Source organism: Calidris pugnax, unplaced genomic scaffold (assembly GCF_001431845.1).
Source record: "Calidris pugnax isolate Ruff unplaced genomic scaffold, ASM143184v1 scaffold198, whole genome shotgun sequence".
NCBI lineage: Eukaryota > Metazoa > Chordata > Aves > Charadriiformes > Scolopacidae > Calidris > Calidris pugnax.
In genome coordinates, this window is record NW_015090925.1 from 1,472,036 (window position 1) to 1,483,492 (window position 11,457).

At 38.9% G+C, this 11,457-nt stretch overlaps 1 protein-coding gene across 1 annotated transcript; it reads left to right on the forward strand.

Moving 5' to 3' along the window:
* The first annotated feature begins 187 nt into the window (after positions 1-187).
* On the forward strand, positions 188-11,457 carry CDR2 (cerebellar degeneration related protein 2). Its single transcript, XM_014951360.1, has 5 exons — positions 188-260; positions 4,682-4,794; positions 8,484-8,632; positions 8,903-9,067; positions 10,271-11,457. Exons 1-5 carry the CDS (start codon positions 188-190, stop codon positions 11,136-11,138), a joined length of 1,368 nt encoding a protein of 455 aa, XP_014806846.1. The 3' UTR covers positions 11,139-11,457.

An 11,457-nucleotide genomic window follows, 5' to 3' on the forward strand; every position in this document is an offset into this window, starting at 1 on the left:
CCCCTCAGGGCCGCGCTTCCCGCCGCCGTGGGCGCAGGCGGAGGCTCCGCTGCTACTGCTGAGGACTGCAGCCGCCTTTGTCTGAGGGAAGGGGCTCCCGCAGCACAACCCAGCCGTGCCCGGGACCCGCGGAGAGGGGGGCGGGCGGGGAGCGGATCCCCGGGAAATCGCACCTTGAGAGGGCGTCATGAGGGGGGGCGGCGGGCGGGGTGCGCGGAGCCCCGCGGAGCCGGTCTGTGAGGGCTTACAGCCGCGGAGCTGTCAGTGCGGCTGTGCTTGGTTAGGTGCAGGTCCGCTGTTAAAAACTTCCTAAGATTTCATCTTAAAATATACGAATAACTTCGCTGCGTATCAGAATTATACGTATCTAGCTCCTGTATGTCATCCTGTCAATAGGTCTTAAACACTACGTGCAAGAGGTAAAAGGTATTTCACAGATAAGGAAGGAGTCACAGGAATACACCAAGTAAAATTGGACCAAGAGTCTTCTACAGACACGATACGGAAAGAATGTGCAATTTCCTTAAGAGTTTAGTGAAATCTACAACTGGTATTGACTTAGTCCTGCTTTTTGTTATAAATCCCGAGTTTGTTTTAAAAGGCCACCTCAAAGCTGTGAAGTGGCTTCCTGCAAACCTACTCCAGTCTTGTGCTTTTACATTGAAGTACACTAATTCCTGGGATTGGTGGGTGCTACCTCACTATAAAGCGTATTAACAAAGGTACTTTTGAAAGCTCTTTCTAGCTATGCTGTTTTCATACTGATATCAGGCATCTGACAGCAGAAGCTTTTTTTTTTTTGAGACAGGAATAGGTGTCTCTAATTGTATGCTTTGAATATAAAATCTAAAATATATTTTATAACATATAAAAATATATGAATATAAAATGGCTGTATTTAAGTACCCCTTTCTTGAACTAGATGTTTTCAAGGCTCTAGGGCATTATCTCTTTACAAGCCTAAACAGAAGTAATGATAGCCTTGCCAAAAGGGAAAGGAGGAAAATAAACTGATGGGCAAGTTGAAACAAAAATAAATTCTTTACAGAAATGGGTTTTTCTTTAATGTTCCTGTAGCACTTTTATTCCCAGAGCCTGAAAGATACCCTTCCTTCTCCTAAGACTAAGCAATACCAACGTATGTAAACAGAGAAGTAAGATTGCTTGTCAAGGTCTCTTGAAACTTTTCACAACCCAAACAATCAGTGCTTATTTAAAAACTGAGGGGTAGGTTTATGAGAGAACCTAGGTTGTAAAACATGAGGAAGCACCCTGAAACAAGCCTGTAGTCCTTGTCAGCCAGTCTTTGAAATTTAATTTGGTTGGGCTTTGGAAAAACACTGATGGTCTTCATATACACCAAAAACTTGCTTTGATGATAGCGATGCGCTTTTCTGGCATGCTGTTCATGAAAACAGAATGCTCATGGAATTCTTTCTAAGGAGGAGAACAGCCGTCCTTCCTTCTGCAACATCCATGTTTTGCTGCAGTATGCTGACCTTTGAAAAAGAATTCTTTTGTATGACTGCTCTTTTTACATCTTGCTGTTACTCACTGTAACAGAACAGAGTGTAATCTGAACATGGAGCAGGAAGTATGAAGCTAAGTTAAAAAAAAAAGAGTTTAATTTTATAATTAAATAAACTTCAACCAGGCTTACTTATATAGATTGCACTACTAATGCCTTTTGTTGTTGGGAGAAAAAAAAACAGGCTTATTTTTAGATTGAAAATTCTCCGAATCATTTTATTAGGTGGGTTTACGAAAAAGTAGAGTAGAAGGATTTTGGTACTGTTTTTATATTTTTCTCAATTATAGTCACACTGTCAGATTGTGAAGTGCTGGTGAGAGCTGTTTAACATCACAGAAGACCTATCACTGAAGCCTTGTTTTGGTTTAGAGATTTCTGACAGCTGTTAAACACCAGTACAACTGATGAGATGTACTAAAACAAAGATCTTAAGATCTGCACTTACGCAGTTTGCATTATTAAAAACCTCTCTGCTTACATCTTCATGGTGAAAAGGAAAAATGTGTGTCCATGGCAGAACTTAGCTGTTAACTTTACATAAATTTACAACCGAAAATGCAGTATTGTAACAGTAACTAAGAGAAATCTAAATTAACTGTTTTCGTTCTGTATCTGGAAAACATATATATTGCACATCTCACTCTTAAAATTTGCTCTATAAAAGGCTTATAGGTACTTAACAATGTAGAAAAATAGGTGCAAAGCAAATTCTCAATCTTAGAAGAGGTGAAATTGTTTCAGTTCTTGCTTTCTCTAGGGGTAGGAGTCAGGGTTTTACTGCATGTTCCTGAGCTCTTCCACTTGTCTTCTACCCCTCAGAAACAAATTGCCTTAGTTATAAAATAGCATGCTTCTCCCATAGTAACTCAGCCATTCTAAAGAACAAAATGAGCATGTAAGTATAATGACATGAATTCTATTAATCGCGTTGTATTCCAAGTAGTGTGTGGTATGTACTACTTGATGTAGTAGATGAGAGGGCATTTTAGAATGAAACTATCAACTCCTAAATGTACTTAAACATCAAAACAAACTTTCACTTTGGGAAGGGAGATGGCAGCAAGTAATTCTGTTACGCATTACGTCTTTAACATAATCCTAAATCCTCTCTAAAGCTCTTACTGTATTTAAATAAAAGAATGGACTATTTAGTCTTTGCCTTAAGTGATGCCAGTAGTGCTGACTAGCTTTAAAGATTGTGGCTCCTAGTAAAGATTTGTGTTGTGTGAGAACTTTTGAATCAGGACTCCGTTTCACATAGGATGATAAATTCACTGGATTTGAAGACTACAGTATTCTGTAATGTGATTGAGCTTGGTGTTTGACTGGAAGTTATTCTGCCCATGGGTAAAAAATGTAGTATCTCTGTTTCAAAGTGGGAAAAACTTGAGCAGGATGGCTTAAGGTTTCCTTATGTAAATACTTCAAACCTCAGCTCTAGAACTGGCTGTGTTTCTTAACAAGTGGTGTTACAAAGAAAAAGCTGTGTGAGGATGAGCTCCTAAGTACAGATCAGGATGCCATGTGGCCCCTAGTCATACATCTTTGGAAACTCTGAAGAACTCCCATGCAGTGTGATTTGTTTTAAGTAATTTTTGCAGCATGTATTCTAAGAATCTGACCTTAAGGTAGGAAACAATGCACCATAGTTGTAAATAATGTGTAAAGAATACCACAGCAGTGGTTTTGCCAGAATTGGACATCTACAACTTAATAGACAGATGCTCCCACTCACTTGTCCTTGTAAGTCTGTATGTGGTCTTTGGCTTATGTCTGTAGATGGAATAGTCATTTTGGACAGGCTGCCAAACTGAAGGTTAGCACATAACAGTCTTGGAACAGTGTTCTAACCCTTACACTCACGAGCAGATAAGATAATTGGGAAAGGGCAGAAAAGAGGTACAGTAACACGTTAAAACAAGGGCATCTTAATCAAATGAAAATGGAATGTGTTTTCTCATTTAGATACAACTATCGATGATGCAATACATGTCTCTTGTATATTGATTTAAGTCTTCTTGAAGTGAATCTAAGTTGTTCTTGACTTTTCTTCTGTCTCTGCCAATAGCCATGTTCTATGTGAAAGTTAACAAGATTGTATTGCATGCGTGCATGCAGGAGATGACCTGGTCGTGGCCCAGGTGATGGGAAAGAGGTGGAAAAATCAGAGATTTTTAGAAATATGTTGGATTCTTAACATGTAATACCCTGCACCTAGTAATTGCAATTTTAGCAATAACACCAAGATTTATTTCATTGTGTTAGCTTTTAAATTACTCATGCCTTTAAACATAATACTATAGAATATCTAGCATGACTGATGCTGTTAAACAGATATCAAGTTCCCCTCTAGAAAGGAACTGAATGTTCAGATGACTTATTTCTTAATTTGAAACAACTACAGTCACTGTACCCTGGAGGTGATTGAGGATGACTGAAAAGAAATTGAGATTAAGTGCCTGAGAACAAATGACATTTAAAATGACGTTTTGGAGCACGTGAACCAATTCTTGTCTCCTAGGTTTATGAGCCTGAAAAGCAGAACAGCTACATTTCTTTCTCAGTTTTATGTCTTTTGATATTATTGTTTCACCATAAAAAGCATCTGAAACTTTCATTTAGCACTTTAATCCTGTATGACCTGAGCTGCTTGTTGAAGGGGTAATGGGGAAGAACAGCAAAGCAGAGCGCAGCCAGCTTTGGCCTGGTTCTGGTCTGATGTGAGAACCTGACAGAAAAACAGGATGAACATTTACAGGTCTTTTATGCTTATTCTTCCCATGTGAGTGCTGTAAACGTGGTGAGGTGCAGCTAACAGACACCTTGGGGGGAGATGCTGGTGTGGTGCTGGGCAGATGTGGAAAGTGACGAGAAGGCAGCTGGATGTGGCTGATGGACCAAAGGAGGAACTAAGGATGCTTCATGAAATAAGAGTATCTTCTAGGTTTCAGGACTGACTTAAACTTGTATTATAGATGGTATATGAATGTTCTACTTATGTGTAAGCTAACTTTCTTTTTGAATACTGGAAATAATTTAAAGCAGTTACAACATCAATAAAAAACAACTCAAGTATTTGATTAAAATGCTTTAAAATGAATTTGTATTATTTGCTCTATAACTTATGTGCAACATGATTTCTTTGTTTAGATCTTCACCTTGCTGCTGAGCTTGGGAAGACGCTGTTGGACCGTAACACTGAACTAGAAGAATCTTTACAGCAAATGTATGCAACAAATCAAGAGCAACTGCAGGAGATAGAGGTAAATATTTAAGGGATCCAAGTGTTAAAGCACCTTCATTGACAACATAATAGCACATAAGTAGAAATCTGAATTTCTTGACACCTGATGGACAGTTCAAAGAACAATACTGAACAACCTTTAACCGCTTCTGCTGCTTTGAGAATTTAAGAACTCGTATAGGCTTATCATAGAACTGTTTGTCTGATTGCTGGAAGCTTTGTGCCATTAAACTTCATGTTGGATTTGACTTGTTTAATGAAAAATGACTGGTTTTTTTCTTTTTATACAGAGAAATTACTTCAGTTATGTTATTGCTAAGCTTTGCTGATCTTGCCATTAAATTATATGACGGTAAAGAAATTAATAAATGATTATATTATAAATTATAGCTGTTAGTGGTTACAGCACGGAAATTTAAATGCTGGTAAATGCAGGAGAGAGACTTAAGTAAAATCTGAGGAAATATGCTTCTACTAAACTGAGCTGTGGTAAAGGGAGCTAAAGTCTATTTCAATTAAAACCAAACCAAACCACAACAGAAAACCCAACCAACCCCCAAAACAGCAAAGCCAAACACTTAAATAGTATCTACATGTATGTAGGATATAGTTGATATTTTGTTCTGTATTTTCCAGGGGGAAAAAGTCATAACCACCCTTTCAAAAACACTCATATTAGTGTTATTCAGTGGAAAGCATGGCCATTTTTGGCAATATTTTTTAATAATATTGTCTGTATTCTTGCAGTTCTTGACTACTTGTCAGCATAATTAATTTTTTTCAGGTGTTAGAGAACAATGCATGGTCTATAATAATGAAATTATTAAATATTCAGTACTTTGCTGACTGACAACATACTGGAAAGGCAGTCAGCTTTTCAGTTTGGTTCTGAATCGCAGGCAACAGGCTGTGACCACTACACACTAGACTTACCAAATCTGAGTTCCTTTGTGCAGGCAGTACTTGCACACTTATGGACGGTGTGTGAATTTTGTAAGCTGCAACTTAAAGACTTAAAACACTGTAGTGGTAACAGGTAACTTAAAGAATCCTAAGCTTAACGCTTACAGATATATAGGTGTCTTTAAAGTAGGGATATGGTGTTGGGAAGAACTTTGTAGAGTAGGGTAGATGGTTGCACTCAATGACCTCAAGGGTCTTTTCCAACCTAGATGATTCTATGATTCTGAATTCATACCTGCTGTAGTAACATGCTATGTATGTTCTCAGTTCTACCACCTGTCGTCTTTTCCCTGTGCAGTTCAAGAGTGTTATAGCAACTCAAAATATTTATTTCTCCAAAGAAATATCTCTTGCATCTGGATTTCTGGTAGAAAATGGAAAATCAAATGAACCCCTTCAAATAGCCAGAGAACCTCAAGACAGAGGAGCTGAATATATTAGCTTACTGGCAGAAGGAATTGTTAAAGGAATTCACTGAAACAAATGGCAATAAAACTAGCATATGCAAGGTGCAGTACTTTTTAGCTGGTAAAAGCAGTTCAGTCAGTTATTTTCATACCTATCTTCTCATACCTGTCTTTTGTGGCAACGCAGGATACCCCAGTACACAGGATACATGTGCAAGTGGCATATCTAGTCTCTATGATTTTTCCTACTTTTCAAGTGCTTGTCTCTGTAACCTAAAGGTGATCTTTCAGCTCTTCCTGCAGCTACTCTGCTGCGTTTTTGACTAGCTTTCTCAGTGCAGTATATCAGTGTAAATCTTTGGGGTTTTTTTCCTATTAATTTGCACCATATGGGTAGGAAAAATCTAGAAGTGGGTAAGAAATCAATCTGAAATACAGTACTACCTTGTCAGCACTGAAAAGGAAGGGTCAAAGGCTTTGGGATGCTTAAGATTACATCTAATATATTAAATGCTAACATATTAAGCGTTTTATAGCCTTGGATCATTGTATCTGACCTCTGTGCTGACACGTGTGCCACTAACTAGTCATTGTAGATGTAATAAATGCTGGATTGAAAGGGCAACGTAATTCCTGTCTGAATCTCTTATCAGTGCTCAGCATCAGAAATAGTCACTCTCTCCTTTAATCCTGTGGTAGAATGTAAGAAGTCTTGACTGCTGTTTGTTAGCTGGTCAGTTACAGGGGAGGTAAAAGTCTAGCAGTGCAAGTAAAATCTAAAGTATTTATTACCACATCTATACTTCATTTTGGTGGCCTGGTTATACCAGGCCAACTTAACACCAGCACTCAAGATACTGGAGATACAAGGTGGAGAAAACAGTGCTTCAGCTCTTCCGTTCATCCAAAACTTCTGCCAAAGCCCATTGTAATAGACAGTAACATCTAATTCTGCCCCCAAAAGCCTTGGCTTCTGTGTTTAGCCATGGTCATATTGCTGAAGGAAGTTTGAAGATCTCCAGCTCCTTCCGAGAAAAACCAATAGAGAAAGTTAATCTGAACTAGGTCACATTGAGATTCTGCTGCTAATCCACATACTATTTTTGTGTAAATCCTCTGTCATGTGCACACAGGCTACAAAAGGAACTAGCCAACGGCTATCAAGTTTATCTTCTAGAAGTCTGTATGTAGCAGTTACTAGTCCTAGATTAACTTATTATGCGTTCTTAAATTGCCTAAAATGTAAACCCACCAATCTTTTAATGAGGTAAAAGGTTAAGTAGAATATTAGAAGTTTTGAGTATGTAACAGGCCTATGTAAAGAAAGTAATTCTGCCTAGAAGACTGCTGGATATTCCTACTTGAAGTTTACTTTTCAGTAAGTAGCATGTAGTAATACACAGTGTATTGTAAGAAATAAATTCTATGTAAGAACAAAGTATTTGAGATTTAAAGGGTTAGTTTTCTTGTTCAAGTCTGTTTGATGCAAATTCTCGTGTAGATTTTTTAATACTGGATCAGTCCTATCCTGCGTGGGACAATATAAGACACTTGTATTAAGAGCCTTAGGTGATTGTTAACTGCTCTTAGACTGAGAATTCCAAGCTTTCTGACATTATTCAATTACCTTAACAGTCTATATCGTAAATTGGAAAATTAAAGGAGGTTAAAATGAGAATACATCATGTGGAGACCTTTGTTTGGGATTATAGTAACTGGAGTAATTAAAGATTAAACTCAATAGTTTGATTATACTTCCTGACACATAATAGTCCACATACTGTCTTAAGTCTGACCACAACCAAAATTCTGTTCTGCTGAACAGGATGCTGCTTCAGACTGGAAAAACTTAGGTCAGCTGAAAAGAAATTATGGGTAGTGCTACCTGATATTTCAGCTTTAATGCTAAAAAGATTGTTGGGTCAGTGCTGTTAGAATATTTCTGTTGGAGCCCACTGCAACTTTTAGGAAGAGTGAGTGGGTAGTTAAGGGCTATGTTGAAGTCTGGGTTCCAGGCTCTGTTGGTGATGGCTGCAGTACAGCAAATCCAACCCCAACAGCCTGAGTGCTGCAAAAGCCACCTGCAGCACGGACAGACAAACACCAATAAAGGAGAACCCAGCTCCTCTGGGTAAAAGGCTGCTGATCCTCCAGGACAAAGGCAAACTGAGTTTCCGATAGTGCCTTTTCAACTGAACGCTTTCCAAGGCAACCACTGGAATCTACATTTCTGAAATTTAGTAGTTGGGTTTTTTTCTATGAATGTGAATTAAAATGCAGAATACTAGTCCTATCATTGTGTCAAGTGTAATCTAGTAACAGCAATACTGTCTTGCAGTACCTCACAAAGCAAGTGGACCTTTTGCGTCAGATGAATGATCAGCATGCAAAAGTCTATGAACAGCTGGATGTCACAGCAAGAGAACTTGAAGACACTAATCAAAAACTTGTTGCAGAAAGCAGGGCTTCACAACAAAAGATATTAAGGTAACAAACTTTTACTAAATCCCCCCTTGCTTGCCCCCAGTTGATAATATGAAAAACAGCAGTCCAAGTCTATTTGTGTAGCTCTTGGGTGGTTGTCTCTGTCTAGTGGAGTTCTACAATACTGTTAAATTGAAAGGATAGTTTAATTTAAAGGTCTTTTGGGACCAAAGAGCAGCCTGCAGAGAAGAAACTACAATGTGAGGGGATGGGAAATTTCTGTGTCCTTGACTAAATGCTCAAATGTTTTAACAGCAGCCCTTCACCTTTTAGCTTGACAGAGACTATTGAAAATCTGCAAACACACATAGATGACCTGCAGCGGCAAGTAGAAGAATTGAAAAAGTCTGGACGAGGCCGGATGAGCCATGAGAGATCTGACCAGCCAAGATCAATGCACAGTTTCTCATGTTTGAAGGAGCTCTATGACCTTCGCCAGTAAGACTTTTTACCTTGCATAGCAAAGAGAATGCAGAAATTATTTTAAGCAAAGCTTTAAAACCTAAGGCCCGAGCACAGATGTCAAGCTAGCAGAAAAACATCTAACGGTCACAACTAGGAAAAATATCTGCGCAGTCCTGCACCGTGTGGTGTTGCCACTGCTTCTGGCATACTTCTAGACCACACTGCTCTTTGTGGGTGATGAGCTGCAGGTTCCGCTTTTTGTCTTGAAAGATTCTCTCCCAAAGTCTCTAACCATATAAAATGGTAGCCTAGAAAGCGTAGAGCAATTTACATCCTACTTTTTTTTTTTTTCAGTCAGATAAAAATCTGAGAAACAAACATCCTAAATGCAAAATATTTTCTGTAACTTACCGTTTACATGGATGTCTGTGAATATTTTCAAGGCAGGCAGGATTCCTGCAAGAGCTTTCCTTAACTTAAGCTCAAATGATACTTAAGCTGGCAAAATGGTGCCTGGAGCTCTGGGCTGCTTTTTTAATTTAGAGCAGTTCTGCCCAGCTGAGCTGTGTTAGTTTGCCCATCAGGACAGTCAGCTGGGGTGAAAGCTCAAACTAGCTTCAGTCCTAGAAGGTAATTTCGTAAGTGCAGCACCTGCACAGACAGGCAGAACAGGCTTTTGTGTCTGGGCTCCAGCACTACATGGAGGTAGGACTGTAGAATAAATCTGTATATCCAAAAAGAAGTTATTTCTTGTCAAGTCAAAAGATAAGTGGGTTCCTTCAAACTGCCAAAAGCTTGTGTAAATTCCAGCCTACAGAATTGCCTTGTCAATTTTGAAGCTTGTTTCCACAACCAGCAGTGATGAAAGTTACAAGGGTGGAGTGCTGCAGAAAAAAAATCTGAGTGTCAGAAAATAATTGCATGATGTGTGGAGGCAATGTTTATTTAAACTTAAATTGTAGGTCTAGTTATTCAATAAGCTTGTCTGTAACTTGAAACTGATGAACTGCCATTCTGCTTAAGGTGAGAGGCTTGATTTGATGGCATATAAATATCGACAAACTCTGTTCTGATTATTAAATGGGCTGATAGGTCCATCAATGGCTGCTGTGTATACTGTGAGGCATGTTAGCACACAGTTTAAATCTGTCATCAGCTACCCAGGACAGGAAAACTTGAGGAGGTGTGGTCAGCTGTACTTCCTACATTTGATAATATTAATTTTTTTTTCTGCAGGTATTTTGTTTATGATCATGTGTTTGCAGAAAAGATTACTTCAATGGATAGTCAGTTAAGTCCTCTAGAAGAAGAAAATGAGAACTTAAAAAAGGCAGTTACAGTTCTGCAAGCCCAACTTAACCTAGAAAAAGAGAAAAGGGTAACGATGGAAGAGGAATATAGTCTTATGCTAAAAGAAAACCGTGACCTTGAACAGAGGCTTGTTGATATCGACTTGTATCGGGCTCGTGCAGAGGAGCTGGAAGTGGAAGTAGCTGAAATGCGACAAATACTTCAGTCTGAAAACACATTTCATAATGCAGAGAAATTGGTGCCAGAATCCTTTTTCATTTCATTCAAGGAATCTTTAGAAAGGGAGCTTGGTCAGAGCCCAGCAGATGATGGACTTCTGACTGTATCAGAGCTGGAGAAGAAGGCACTGAAACGGAGCAGCAGTGAAACGTTCCTGAGCAGTGCTGCAGGTGGAGACATCCTGAGGGGCCATGAAGAAACGTGTATTAGGAGAGCTGAAGCTGTGAAGCAGCGTGGAATCTCTGTACTTAATGAAGTTGATGCTCAGTATAATGCTTTGAAAGTGAAGTATGAGGAACTGTTGAAGAAGTGTCAAATGGATGAAGATTCTTTGAAACACAAGGCCGTACAAACGCTGAAGCAGTATTCCAAAGACCTAAACGTGGGGAATATCCAGTATGATCTTTCAGCTAGTAATCAAGAATTCACAAATGTGGAGCTAAGTGACTCTCCCACAAATGCTCTTCCTGAATATAAAGCACTCTTCAAGGAAATTTTTAGCTGCATCAGAAAAACAAAGGAAGAAATAGATGAACACAGAGCTAAGTACAAGTCCCTCTCCTCTCAGCCGTGACACTGGACACGCTGATAACCTGTTTTCTGTTGATGACTAATCTGTTAGTCAAGAAGGGGAAAAACTTGATAAAAATGTCAGAAGACCTCTTATACTGATGTGTTTCCAGAGCACTCAAAATGAATGTTTTGAATTGGCTTGTAGATCTGTAGTGAACAAGCTCATTAGTTAACAGCTAGTCCCCCCTGTACCTATGTAGCGGTAGATATAATGATATTTAGCACTGTTAAACAAACTAGTGGTTGTAAAGAAAATTAAGTCAGAGCTTAATACTACACTGCTACTTTGTACTACATTTATCTCTGGCCAGAGCAGTAAC